The following is a 14,197-nucleotide window of genomic DNA, read 5'->3' on the forward strand; positions in this document are numbered from 1 at the left end:
AGCGGGCCTCGGGATCCTGGAGAAGGAGATTGCATCTTATCCCACGGCCAGCGAACAGTTTTAATAGGGTGACGTTTCGTGTGTATCTTGGAAGGATCACACAGGAGAAGAATCCTCTCAGATAACGTCACTATTTCCTTAAGGCCTTTAAAGTCTTTCCCTGAGAACCCTAGTTGTTTAGTGGAAACTTGGACTTAGAATCAAAAGGAGTTGAGCTGAGTTCTAGCTCCTCCATATTCTCACTTTGTAACTGAGCAAAGCGCTCTTTCAGCCTTTATTTCTTCACGAGTCATTTGGGAATAATAATACCTGACTCAGCTTGACCTACATCATATCTGAAGTTAATTGAGAAACCTCCCCCACACACACAGATATGTGCACGTGCACACACAAGTGTATGCATATGCGTACATATCAGAGGTTTGTAAATCCTTAAGTGCTCTGGAACACTGATGGAGAGGATTATTTCCCCTTCAGTCAGCCAAACTCTGCAGTCCACCCCTGCTGGGCAGTCAGTCTTGAGGGTAGTATAAGTCTTGACTGTTTTACAAACTGCTTCCAGAACCCTGAGGTGCTCGACCTGGCAGCAGTCACGCTTCCTCAGTTCTGCACACTCCTACAGCATGTAGGCGCTTTATGCCGTGGTTTTATTTAACCTTCATAACACCCCTAGGAGGTGAGTATGAGAATGTCCTCTTCTTGGTGAGACTACTGGATTCAGTCCTCAGAATCAGCCTTGATTAGGAGCCCAGATAGCAAAAAGTAGGGAACTTACGCAATTTAAAATTTAACCATCCTAGGACTGGCCCTGTGGCCGAGTGGTTGGGTTTACGCACTATGCTGTGGGGGCCTGGGGTTTTGCCGGTTCGGATCCTGGGCGCAGACCTAGCACCGCTCATCAGGCCATGCTGAGGAGGTGTCCCACAGAGCACAACCAGAAGGACCCACAACTAGGATATACAACTATGTACTGGGGGGCTTTGGGGAGAAGAAGAAATAAATAAATAAAATTTAATGATCATAAATATGTTTATTTTAAAATACCATGATCGTCTTAGTTTCAGTGTATGAAGATCTTGTTTCACTTAGACCACTTCGGCTGTGTTTTCACACTTTGGCTAACTTGTTTCTTTTGTGCTTTGATTTAGGTTTTTCAGAAACCAATGATGGACTCAGGCGTCCTCACGGAAGGAGAAATGGCCGTGATCTTTGTTAACTGGAAGGAGCTCATCATGTCCAACACGAAGCTGCTGAAGTGAGTTGTGTGCCTCGCCCGCCGGTCGGCAGACACCCCGGCCCCAGGACGGAGGCTTCACACGCGCCTCTCCACAGGGCTGCGCAGCAAAGGGACTTCAACTGTCTTCTGCTCCCTCCGGCTTTCTATTTTATTATCACTTTATGAAATGCCCTACAACTATAAAATACATAACTACTGAAGTAAAGAAATAGAATAAAAAATACTTCGATTAAACAAAGAAAAAGTTAAATCATTAAACAAATCGTATGTTAACATAGGATTCCACAAACTGGACTCTGTTTTGGGTAGTAGAGTCCGGAGAGAAGCTGCAGCTCGTGGCCCAGACGTGACTGGCTAGTCTGGCAGCCTCCTAAAGTCCCTTGTGGAATTCTGTTCCTTGGGGTGGTTTTCTGTCCCCTGTGCCCAGGAGGACAAGCTCCTGGGAGGAGGCACCACAGGACCAGCTCTGGCTGCCTCTCCGCCCTCCCTGGGGCTCGGCCGCTCTCCTGAGGACGAGGCTCACCTCCACCTGCACGCCTGGCCGCCAGGGTTTCTGCTCCCTTTTGCCCCTACAGAGTGTGGAAAATTCCTTTCTTCTTGGTTCAGCCAAGAACAAGTTAGAATTTTTCAAAAGAAACTTTGCTAAGAAGCTAAGGTGAGACTAAGCCAATTCCAAAGGCCTAGAGATACTCACGTGTCTGGCCTTCATTTTCTTAATCTTCTTTGCTAACGTTTCACCAAGGTTGACTTGGCCAGCAGAGCTTCATGCCTAAGCCGCCTCCTCCTGCTCCTGAGTCTTCCCTCAGGGTGCCAGGGGTTTTTAGATAACTCACTGGTTATCATAACCATTAATCTCCCATGCTAGTCATCCTTCACCCACCAAAGACATTCACTTAGAAGCAGAGAGTGAGAGAATGTGTGGTTGCAGGGCCTTACGGGTGCGGAAGAAGACCGGCGGCGAGAAGATGCCCGTGCAGATGATTGGGGACATCCTGGCAGCTGAGCTGTCCCACATGCAGGCTTACATCCGGTTCTGCAGCTGTCAGCTTAATGGAGCAGCTCTGTTACAGCAGAAGACAGATGAAGACACCGACTTCAAGGAATTTTTAAAGGTAACTCTGGAGGGGCTGGCCTGGTGGCGCAGCAGTTAAGTTCACACGTTCCGCTTCAGCAACCCGGGGTTCGCTGGTTGGGATCCTGGGTGCAGACATGGCACCACTTGTCAAGCCGTGCTGTGGCAGGCATCCCACATATAAAGTGGAGGAAGATGGGCACAGATGTTAGCTCGGGGCCACTCTTCCTCAGCAAAAAGAGGAGGATTGGTGGCAGATGTTAGCTCAGGGCTAATCTTCCTCAAAACAAACCAAGCAGTTGGTGAGGAAAAGTAAAGCTAGACCTTACTCAGAAGGACAACACTTACTAATGCGGCCACACGCCACCTCACAACGGGGGTGCGTTGTGAGAAATGCATTGTCGAACATCACCGAGTTACTTACACAAACGTAGGGGGGTACAGCCTGAGTAAAATCAAGCATTACATGAAAAGGAGAGTCTGTCATAACCAAATAGGATTACCCCAGGAGGCAGCATAATATCATGCTTCAGACGAGACAGGCTTCAGAATCGGACTGCTCAGGTTGGAATCCCAGCCCATCACCGTCCAGTTGTGACCAGGACAAGCTACGTAACATTTGGTGCCTTTGTTCCTCTCACCTGTAACCCGGAGATAATCAGGTAATACTTTTAAAAGTACTTTAGCACAGAGATTGGCACATAGTAAACATTCAGTAAATGCTATTTATATTTATCTTCCTTCTAATGATCTCAGGGATGTAAAAATGGTTCAATATAAGAAGGCACTGAGGACAGAACCCTTCAGTTAGTGATAAGGGTGGGAGGCAAGGGGTTGCCTAGAAATAAACTAGAGGAGACATAGAAAGAAACCAAGATCATAGAAATACTGGTCAGAATAATTAGATAAATGTAGATTTGTGAGTGCATGTGAATGTTTTAAAATAATAGCAGAATTAAAAATAGGACATTTACCTTCTAAAGCATAGTAAAAGATTTTTGAAAACTTGTTTCCAAATAGTAATAACAATAACAATGTAAATAGGATGTCAGTGTCATCACAATTGTAATAATAGTAAAAATAAAAAGTTTACAGTCTCATAATGAAAGGCATAGTGTTGATTATATTAAAAAGCAAAATCTAATAATAAGCTGTGTTCTAAAATGTTGCTTTTTTAAAAGACTCAAAATACATAAATAAAAAGCAGGAAGATGCTTGTTATAGCAGCATATATAGATATATCCAAAAACAAAAAGAGGCAGCAATTTTAATATCCCATAGTGGGACGTGACTAGGTAAATTTTGGTAAATGTATTTTTCAATCATTAAAAATGATCGTCCTAGAGTACTAGCTACTCTATTCAGGTACGGGACTAGGACTAGGAGCAGAGGCAACTGAGACGTGGTCCCGGCCTCCTGGAGTTAACAGTCTGCCGCGGCATAGAGACACCTGTATTACCCAGTCCAGATGCGGCATTATGATAAAGGCAGCCATGGGTTATTAGGGGGCTCAAGAAGGATCACTGAGAGGGAGGGAAGGTGTCAGGGAAGGGTGAGGAGAGCCTGGACAAGAGGAGGCATAATCTGAGTCTTCAGAGGTGAGCACAAATTAGCCAAGTGAAGAAAGAGCAGAAGGGACAGTACCAATAAAGGCTAACACATCCATTACGTGGCACACAGTAGGTGCTCAATAAATGGTAGCAATTGTTACTAATAAGGAGGGGACAATGGGCAGGCAGAGGCAGGGGAAATCTAGAGCTATTAGAAGACAGAGGGATTGGCGTCAATGGTGACTCCTAGGGTTGTGTGTGGGAAGGTGGGTGGGCGCAGAATGGCGCTACCAGCTCAGGTAGGGATAGAGGTAGAAGAGAAGGCTCTTATGACGGAAGATGAGGACTTCATTTCTGGGTTTGTTGAGGTGTTGAGGTGCCTTTTGGACATCCAGGGAAGAAAGACAGTAATGGGCAAGTGTGGAGCTCCAGAGAGGGTCTGGGTTACCCTCTGGGACTGCACTGCGGGGGATCTTGGGCAGCAGCTACAGTTAAGAGTGAGTAGAGAAGGGGGCTGGCCCCGTGGCCGAGTGGTTAAGTTCGCACGCTCCGCTGCAGGCAGCCCAGTGTTTCGTTGGTTCGAATCCTGGGCGCGGACATGGCACTGCTCATCAAACCACGCCAAGGCAGCATCCCACATGCCACAACTAGAAGGACTCACAACGAAGAATATACAGCTGTCTACCAGGGGGCTTTGGGGAGAAAAAGGAAAAAAATAAAATCTTAAAAAAAAAAAAAGAGTGAGTAGAGAAGAAAGAAGGGAAGAAGACTGAGGTCAGCAGACTGGGAAGAAGCCAGGAGAGAGTGGTTCTGGAAGCAAAGGAAGGAATGATCACATAGGCTGTCATATGGGTGTAAGAAAGAACTGAAAAGCATCCTCTGTTTTTGGCACACGAGGTGAGATATTCCTACTGTTAATCTGATACACATCATTTTGGATCCTGAGCTTTTAGAAGAAATTAGAAATCTGAAAGGTGGTTAAAGCCAGGAGTATAGCCAGTGTTTCCTTGTTTTCCTTGAGGCTATGATTTCCTCAAGCCTCTCACTTGTTTTGCAGAAGCTGGCGTCCGACCCCCGATGTAAAGGAATGCCCCTTTCCAGCTTCCTGCTGAAGCCCATGCAGAGGATCACTCGCTACCCCCTCCTCATCAGAAGCGTGAGTGCCCCTGCTGGGACGGAGAAGCGTGTCCCTTTGAGGCTCACAGAGGCTGGCAGTCAGGCAGCCTCCGAGTATGCCAGCCACCTCTGCCACACGGGCTGACCACCATCTGATGGACCCGGCACTGAGCGTGTGTGCGTGTGTGTGTATGCATGTGAACACGCACATTACAATCTGAAGGGCCGAATCCCTGAGGTGGGCGAGTAAGAGGCATCCACTGTCACTTGGGTAACCTGTCCTCCCCCTTCCCAGAAAGCTTGCCCGGCCTCTCAGAGTCAAGAGTGTGTTTGTCTAGGCAGAGGAAAGGCCCGCTAGGTCTCCAGTTGTGGAGCCCATCTTGAGCTCACACAGAGCCCACCATTGCTACAACCGTGGACTCCAGTCTTTCTGCTGAGATCTAAACTCATCTACCAGCTGAACAGCCCCAGCCAGATGCCCCAGGAGTCCCCAGCTCAGCATGTCCTAACAGAGCTCACCTTCGTCCCCGCGCCGTATCCCACCTCAGCTTGCCGACTGCGCAGTCCTAGGATTCCATCCATCTTCTTGACATAAGCAGCATGGGCCTCTTGAGCCAATATGCCTTCTGAGGAGATGGCAGACTTTACAAAGGGTTATTCCACAAATAATCATTGATAGAATTTTAACAGCTTACAAAGAAAAACAGTAGAAATAATATAAGATTGTTGCTTTTTTCAGTTATGCTTTGACCATTGGTCTGTGAGCCATGTTAACTCAGACCTTATGTTACAGTTATGATACCAAACTGACCCATTATGCACATTATTCCACAGTCCCTTACCTGAACTATTTGGGGCCAGCCGTGTTTCAGAATTCAGAATGTAACTCAGATACTGTATATTGTACGGCACGCCAACAAAGCCTGGGCAGCACCTGTGACCAAGCACATTAATATTCCCACAGTGAAATACATGGATAATCACTGCAAGTAGAGTGAATAAATGCATCTCTTCAGTTTAGGTCAGCTTTTGCCACCAAATGATTTTTGAAAAACCTTCAGGCTTTCAGGGCTTTTCCCCGGTTTGGAATTGTAAACAAAGGCCTGTGGGCCCCACGACTACAGGAGGAGTCCAGACTGGAGCTGTCTGCTGATGGGCCTGCTAATTTCCGGAGGGACCACGCACACTTGTATTCTGGCCTCTATTCTTTTACGTTTGTAGCAGTAGTTTGAAGTCATCTCCAAATGAACTGAATGCATTTTTCTACATGCTGACAAACAGGATTTTATTACATTTTTCCTGTAGCAGGAGATTCATTGCTTTCATCCAATTTTTCAAAAGGATCAATGACCCTCAAAACATTGTGAACTGTTGCTATTCTGCAAGTTAACACACTTATCAAAGTTGCAGCCAGTTTATACTGAAGAGTTCACCCTAAAGGCACATGGCTTAAATTATTGGGGGGGAAGTAGGGAGGCACCCTTTAACATGTGGCCTGTTACTAAACTGAGCCAGAGAGCCACCAGAGACCCACAGATTTCAGGGCACTTGGTCCATGTGGCACTTGGCGCACACTCTTGTAACTGAGTCACCTGTCTCCCCAAGAACTCATGGGACTATGACCTTCTGAAGGGCAAATGATTGTCTTGCGCACCATTTTATTTCCAGTGCTCAGCACCGGGCACATATAGGCAGCCAATAGGACAGCTGGAGGGGTGGGTTGAGGACACAATACATCCATGACGTATTGTGATGAAGCCGGTCTTTTCCAGATTCTGGAGAACACCCCTGAGCACCACGTAGACCATTCCTCCCTAAAGCTGGCCCTCGAGCGGGCAGAGGAGCTGTGCTCTCAAGTTAATGAAGGCGTTCGGGAGAAGGAAAATTCAGACCGACTGGAGTGGATCCAGGCACACGTTCAGTGCGAAGGCCTCGCAGAGGTGAGGCCGTGGTGCGCAGCTGGACGCCGCCAGGCAGGCTGGGGTGGGGAACCAGGTGCTGGCCTTCCCCTGGTGTGGACCATCTGTGCCTCAGCTCAGCCCGTGTGCACTCACCATCCTGCCCCTTGGTTGCCATCTTCCTTTCTTGTAAAGAGAGATTTGATATGTAGGTTTTGAGTTCTTTGAATTCAGCTGGTAGAATCAGTATTCTCTGGGTATAAGTAATCATTTTCACCGGGCCAGTTCGAACTCTCAAGAAAAATAAATGTAAGGATCTTTTGTGGAAAGGGGGGATGATCACGGTCACATTGCCAACTAGAAAATCCTACCACAGTACCCTCAGGTCCAGGGCACAGGTCTGGGGGACACTGGGATGGTTTGTGCTGGGACTTACAAAGTGACAGTTTCTTTCTCTTCAAGCAACTTATTTTCAACTCCCTCACCAACTGCCTGGGGCCTCGGAAGCTTCTGCACAGTGGGAAACTCTACAAGACCAAGAGCAACAAGGAGCTGTGCGGGTTCCTCTTCAATGACTTCCTGCTGCTCACCCACATGGTCAGGCAGTTTGCGGTCTCCTCGGGCTCTGAGAAGCTTTTCAGCTCCAAGTCCAACGCTCAGTTCAAAATGTACAAGACGGTAAGTGGCGTGCTGCTGGCGGTCGCATCAGGAGCATCACGAGGTGTTTCCTTTACCTTAAGGACCTCCTTCCCGTCCTGAGCCTTTCCTCTCCTCATGGCATGCTCTTCACCTGTTCCAGATGTCTCACGCCTCCTTTGTCCCTTGCCAGAGAAGAAGCTCCTCGAGTGGCTGGGTCTTCAGTGCCCTCCGCCAGCCACCAGCTGGGTTCCAGCTTTGGATTCCAGCCCCCTCCCTGGCATACATGCCATCATGTGATCCCACCTCTGTCCACATTCAGCCTTGGGTCTCTCTGTAAAACCGAGGCTGAAGCAAAATGCCAAGTGTCCGTGCATGGAGCAGTTTTGGACACTCAGAGCTCCTGTCCCCAGTTCTGTGACATCTCATCTACCCCAGATGTTTACTTTCACAAAATGGAGACAGTTTCTTTTTTCCTAAATAAAAGATGCTAGAACCAAGACCCCTCTCCACCTCTCCCAAGGCTCTTCAGAACAGACAGAACTCTCGGGACATAGGCGGGGTGGGGGGGGGTGGTGCACTGGCCCATCTCACAGCCTGTGTTTTGGCCCTAATTTCAGCCCATTTTCCTGAATGAAGTCTTGGTGAAACTGCCCACAGACCCTTCCAGCGATGAGCCTGTTTTCCACATTTCCCACATTGACCGGGTCTACACCCTCCGCACAGACAACATTAACGAGAGGTCAGTCCTGACCACATGTGACCTGCTTCGAAGTCTAGGAGAAAGCTTGGACATCTCCCTTGGCCATACATCTCCAGTCCATGCTCAAGTCCTGCTGGTTCTGTGTCCTCTCTCAACCAGCCCCTCCGCCCAGTCCCACTGGGAGGCCTTGCTGTGGATGTGCTCGGTTACCGCCGCTGCCTCTAACACTTTCCCTGCTTCCAGTCTCTTCTCGGGATCTTCTCTGACAGGAGACCCAACACCTCACTTCCTGCTAAAACCCCTCCAGCAACAGTCCCTGCTCCATCGCCTGGTCTCTGAGGCCCTCTCTGTGCCTCTCAGAGGCTCAGTCCCACCCCTCCACCCCAAAGGACCTGTGCGCCCCCTTCCCCCTGTGTGGAATGCCCTCCTCCCTCTCTGCCTGGCCCGCCGTGTGTCCTCTAGGGTGTGGCCCGGCACCTCTGTGACGGCAGACCTCCTCCTGTGCTGCGGTTCTCTGTGTAGTAGAACCTGTGTTCTCTTGTGCTGAATTGCATCTTCTTTCTCCGTGTGCCCAGCACCTTGCAAGTGCCTGGTGATTTGTAAGTGGTCAGGAACTGTCTAGAAATTCTCAGTTTGATCCTCAATTAGCAAGCGAGTCTTTCAGTTGCACTAATCGCAGGTCTATGATTGGAAACTTGTCAAAGCTGAGGATAGCAAAGGAGAGAAGAACCAGTGCAGAGCTTGGGGGTTCCTGGCTGAACCTGTGGGGTGCGCAGGAAAGCTGCCCCATGGTGTGCTCTGCTTCTCTCCAGGACTGCCTGGGTCCAGAAGATCAAGGCGGCTTCTGAGCAGTACATCGACACCGAGAAAAGGAAACGGGAGAAGGCTTATCAAGGTAGTCCGTGGTGCCCCGGAGGGTTGGAACCCGCCGCCAGGGGTCCTGGGGAGGGGATGGGTCTCACCCTCAGGACACAAGCTGCGGCTGCTGCTGCTCCTGCAGTGAGAGGGTGAATGGGGACGGCAGAGACCAGGCTTGCTGCAAGATCAGACAGCAGAGCCCACCTCAGCTGCTGTGGCCTCTCCTCCCGTCGCAGCTGTTCAAACCTCTTAGGGGCCTCTCCGAGCCCCCCGCCATTACACAGACGGGGGTCATCTAGTGCGAGCTCCAGGACCTGCCTTCTCTCTGTGGCAAAGGCTGTGTCCCTCCGCCGCGAACACTCATTCTTCACTCCTGTTTCCAGGAGGGAGGGGCTTTCAATGCACGGCTGACCCAGCCTCTGCTTGGTCCACTTTGCTCCACCAAACTTCACTTCTCTGGCCTGTTTCCCTTCAGCTTATAAACACTCTGCTCCTCTCCCACCTCAGCCTCTGCCCCATCCCTCCTCCAGATCCACCCATCCTCCCCCTGTCTTGACAACCAGGTCCTGGACTTTAAGTTACCCCCCCACGCCCCCCGCTCCCCCTTGCTCACCAGCCTTTCACTCCACTTGCTGTCCCCATCATTCTGCGCAAATGACTCGCTCACACGACACCAGTGACCTAAATAATGGCTTGGCTCACTTTCCCTCCTCATGCTCCCTGCACCCAGTAGCAGGAAATTGAGGCTCCTCCCTGCCCCTGAACCCCATGATACCCCTGAGGGTCCTCCTACCATCTAATCTTCTTTCATCTCCTTCCTAGCTCTTCTTCCTCCCGCTGTACCCGCGGAGTTCTGCCCTCACCTGAGCTTCTCTCCCCCTCATCTCATCCCAGTTTCAGTGGTCACAGCTGGGCTGCTCTCTCCCGCGCCCACGCTCTCCAGATGCACCTGCTCGACTGCTCCCGGGTGCCTGCTGGACATCACAGATTGGCATCTCCAGTGGGGTTAATTAGCCTCCTTCCAGAAGTAGCGCCTCCTGAGAATCTCTGTGGATAGCAGTATTGTCCTCGGCCACCCAGACTGGAACATGCTCTCTGACCCCCGACGCTTCTCCCCTAGTCAGCTGCCGAGCCCATTTGTTCTCTCCATCATTCCTTTTCTCATTTGCTGGTCCTTTCCTTTCCTGGCAGCACAGCCCCTTCCGGACCCTCCAATCTCCCACCCTGGCTATAGCACGAGGTACCCCCACCATCACCCATTCCCTTCATTTCTGGAATATTCTTTCTACAGGGCTGCCCTCAATCTCTCTCTCCCTGCTTAAGCATCTCCCCTTTTGCCTCCCAAATTAAGGACAAAGTTCTTAGCCTGCACTCGGGGCCCATCCCCAATATTACCTGGTAGCTGCCCCATTTCCCGCTGTTTCCCTCTGCCCACATCACTGCCTAACTGAGCAGCTCACCCGTGAAACCCTGCCGCCCACCCCCGGGCACTCCTCCCCTTCCAGTCCCGTGTTCCTGGCTGCTCCAATTGCAGCTCTGTGTGTTTTTTTATTCAGGTTTCCCTTATTTTGTTATTTACTCCTGAAAGGTATGTGTAAATCGGCTCTTGCTAATTGACTCTTGTTTCAATGGTACTTTAAAGGCTTGCTGCTGAAAAATCAATGACTGAATCACTTGTAAAGCACATAATGATCTCTTAATTGGTCAAAGATGTGAATCAAAGTTTTTCTGTGTTAGTTTTGCTTAACATCAGTATCTGTACATATTGTTATGCATTTCCTTGTGTTCACCTCTGTAGACATTTATTGATTACTTACTCTGTGCGAGGGCCGTGCTCCTCTTAACCGGGCCTGCAAAGGTGAATCTGGCCCCGCCCTGCCTTCGGGGAACCGAGTGCCAGTGCTGTGCAGGAGGGTTGGCACCCATGGGAGTGGGCCACTGCTCACAGAGAAGGTTCTACTTGCCCTGAGTTTTGAAAAATCAATAGCTCACCAAGCAGCCTTTTTGTTAGTTTTCAAACCCCTGAGCAAAACCTGCTTACCTAACTTCATATTTACCAAGATAATCTGGAGTTCATGGACTCATCGCTCTCCATATTAAAAGCCTTTTTGAGTAGCCCCTTAAATAGAATAAGGTCTTAAGTGAAACTGCTTTGTAAGCTGAGGTGTTTTACAGATAATTGGAACTATGGTGAGTAGTTAGGAAAATAGACTTTGCTATCTGATGTTTAAATTTTGACCCTGCCATGTAGAAGTTCTGTGACGTGAGCAGGTTATAGTCCTTTCTAAGCCTCACTTTTCTCATATATGGAGATGGCAGTTATAAAGAGCTGCCTTACAGGGTAATTGTGCAGTTTAAGTAATATAACTTATGTAAAGGTCTAGCACATGCCTAACACAAAGTAAGTATCCAGTAAATGTTAGCTGCTTTAAGTGCTGAATGAATATAATATATTCTTATTTTATGAACATTACTATTTGCTAGGCAATTGAGAGATTAATACATGAATGAATAAACAGTCCATGCTCTGCACTGGCTCCTCTCGGCAGGGGAGACGGACATGACATAGAATTTCAGGCCCAGCAGGCTGTGGGATGCTCAGAAGCCAAGGATAATGGATGCACAGAGGAGGGAAGGGGTCTGGGAGGTGAGGTGTGAGATTGGGCCTGCGTCTGGAAGGATGAGTAGGATGCTGACAGGCAGAGACAGCAGGCAAGGCATTCCCAGCATGCAACACAGGCTGGGCAGAGGCACAGAGCAGCCAGACGCCAGCCTGCTGGGCTGAGCACAGTGGCAGGTGAGGCTGGGCAGTGTTGGGTTGGTTAAAAAGACAGACTGTGAGTATCTACAGCCTAGCGTCATCACTGCACGCTCAGCGTTCTCAACATGACTCCTCTTTCTCTTTCGTAGCTCGCTCTCAAAAGACCTCAGGCATTGGGCGACTGATGGTGCATGTCATTGAAGCTACAGAATTAAAAGCCTGTAAACCAAATGGTAAATGCTTCTTTCATTAAACAGACATAGTAACTGCCCCACTATTTGCTGATGACTCTTCTGAACATTGAATAATAGGATGCTTTTAAAAAGTCAGTGTTTCCAATGCCAGTAAAATGGTTATTGGACCAATCTTATCATCACTGTTTTCCCATTATGTACCAAAGCCTCCTTCCTCAGGCTTCTGAGTGGAGAAAGCACGAGGCAAGTTGCACTGACACTTGCCCAGGCTCAGGGGGAGCAGCCCCAGCTTTCAAGCCTGCCTGGTTGCTCCTCAGGTTTATGATGCTGTCAGCATTGGGAACACAGAGACCACAGGCAGACGTGGGCCCCTGCTGCGCGGTCTACAGAGAAGCATCTGTTTGGATCCTGCTTTTGCTTGAGGAAGGTCCTGTTGTCACTCATTTTACCTTTACAGGCCACATGTGTCTTTGGTTTGTTTTTGTTCAGGAAAGAGCAATCCATATTGTGAAATCAGCATGGGCTCCCAGAGCTACACTACCAGAACCCTCCAGGACACACTAAATCCCAAGTGGAATTTTAACTGCCAGTTCTTTATTAAGGACCTTTTCCAGGATGTGCTGTGTCTCACCATGTTTGACAGAGACCAGTTTTCACCAGATGGTAAAGTATAATTCAGCCAGGGGATCTGAAGCATCCCCAGCACTCTAGAATCTCAAGTCTAGATCCAGGGTACTTGACCTTATTTTTACCCCATGACACCTCAGGGGAACAGCACAGGCCCATGGTCACCAGCATCTCACTCCGGCAGCAGGTGGGGTGCCTTCTGGCGCGGGGGCCTCAGGTGTGTTTCAGTCTTTGAGCCCAGTCACTCCCTACATACCTAAGAGAAACACTGTGTGCCTGGCACATGCCGGATGGGGGAGATGCTCCCTGCCCAGAGACTTGGATTCCAAATAGGCAGTTTCCTCCACACGCATCCCTTGTCATTCTGCATGCATTCATTCACAGCATCAGACAGCCAGTACCGAAAGAAGTTAGTTACTTTTTTTGGATTTGAAAGTTGTATGAATCCTGTTTCAGACACCCCTCATGTGGTGGTTTTTAACAATTTTATAAAGAAGACTTTTGACTCTCACCTGTCTATTCACCAGATTTCCTGGGTCGTACTGAAGTTCCAGTGGCAAAAATTCGAACAGAACAGGAAAGCAAAGGCCCCACCACTCGCCGACTCCTGCTGCACGAGGTTCCCACCGGGGAGGTCTGGGTCCGCTTTGACCTGCAGCTTTTTGAGCAAAAGACTCTCCTGTAGGAGCCTTGGGGACCTGCCCACTAGGCTGGGCTGGAGAAGACTGCGGTGCTGCCTCCAGGCTGCAGGAGGGTCACGCGGCTTCATCCATCACTAGGCCACGCACGCCGGGGCCCTCTATGTTATTGCACACTAAAATCGCTAGCAATCTATGCAAACATGATCTTTCCTACACATAAACCCAACCCCACAGCACAGTGCCTTGTACTAGTGTTAACATGCTCGGCTGTGTTTAGATGCCAAGGTTTCCATTTTCAGGGCTATAAAAAGTATTATGTGGAAATGAGGCATCAGACCACCAGATGTTACCACTTGGTTGAATGTGTCCACTGTGGGTGGTTTTGGTGACGCTGTAACCATTCCACACCACGTGACCTCTGCCGGGTCACAGCCACTCAGGAGGTAAAGGATTGGGACGAAATGCTGCAGCCTCAGCGTGTGAACAGCCTGATACTGAAATAGTGTCTACTCGTGCACTGAATAAAAACAGAAACTTGATCGTTTTATTCCTGATTAGGTTTTATCATTCTCTGCTGAGACAATATAGTTTGAAATCTACAGGGGAAAGCTTGATTTACTTTAAATACTGTGAACTCTAATGATGTGGAAAATATTTTTCAACTTTAATTTTCTGAAGTATAAATTATTTATGTAAATTCCTTGTTTTGCATATTTCATAGGACATGCATCTTTAAGCTTTATCATTGCCAATATGTAGAGAAAGAATAAAAATACAAGTTTATGAATGTAACTTCTTTCAAAGCTTGACTGTTTTGCTTTCCATGTGAAATGTTCCTAAAAGGTAACTTCAGAGGTTGCTTACGATGAAACCAAGTTTCCTTTCTGCGACAGTGGGAAAATCA

The 14,197-nt window shown here is 48.7% G+C and overlaps 1 protein-coding gene across 5 annotated transcripts in view; it reads left to right on the top strand.

Annotated features, from left to right (window-relative positions):
• The window catches only part of ITSN2 (intersectin 2), a 134,522-nt gene extending 120,437 nt beyond the window's left edge, over positions 1–14,085 (top strand). For 3 of the 5 annotated variants that reach the window (XM_046662496.1, XM_046662495.1, XM_046662494.1), the window contains exons 31-40: positions 1,149–1,255; positions 2,166–2,349; positions 4,917–5,015; positions 6,748–6,915; positions 7,336–7,551; positions 8,130–8,251; positions 9,025–9,107; positions 11,981–12,064; positions 12,515–12,688; positions 13,180–14,085. In XM_046662496.1, the coding sequence (XP_046518452.1) occupies positions 1,149–1,255; positions 2,166–2,349; positions 4,917–5,015; positions 6,748–6,915; positions 7,336–7,551; positions 8,130–8,251; positions 9,025–9,107; positions 11,981–12,064; positions 12,515–12,688; positions 13,180–13,337 (1,395 nt within the window). In that variant the 3' untranslated portion in view covers positions 13,338–14,085. Of the gene's footprint in view, positions 1–1,148; positions 1,256–2,165; positions 2,350–4,916; positions 5,016–6,747; positions 6,916–7,335; positions 7,552–8,129; positions 8,252–9,024; positions 9,108–9,892; positions 10,659–11,980; positions 12,065–12,514; positions 12,689–13,179 lie in introns of those variants that run through there. The other 2 variants (XR_006888743.1, XM_046662497.1) reach the window with 2 other exon arrangements.
• Positions 14,086–14,197: the final 112 nt, after the last annotated feature.

Source organism: Equus quagga, chromosome 5, assembly GCF_021613505.1.
Source record: "Equus quagga isolate Etosha38 chromosome 5, UCLA_HA_Equagga_1.0, whole genome shotgun sequence".
Classification (NCBI taxonomy): Eukaryota; Metazoa; Chordata; class Mammalia; order Perissodactyla; family Equidae; genus Equus; species Equus quagga.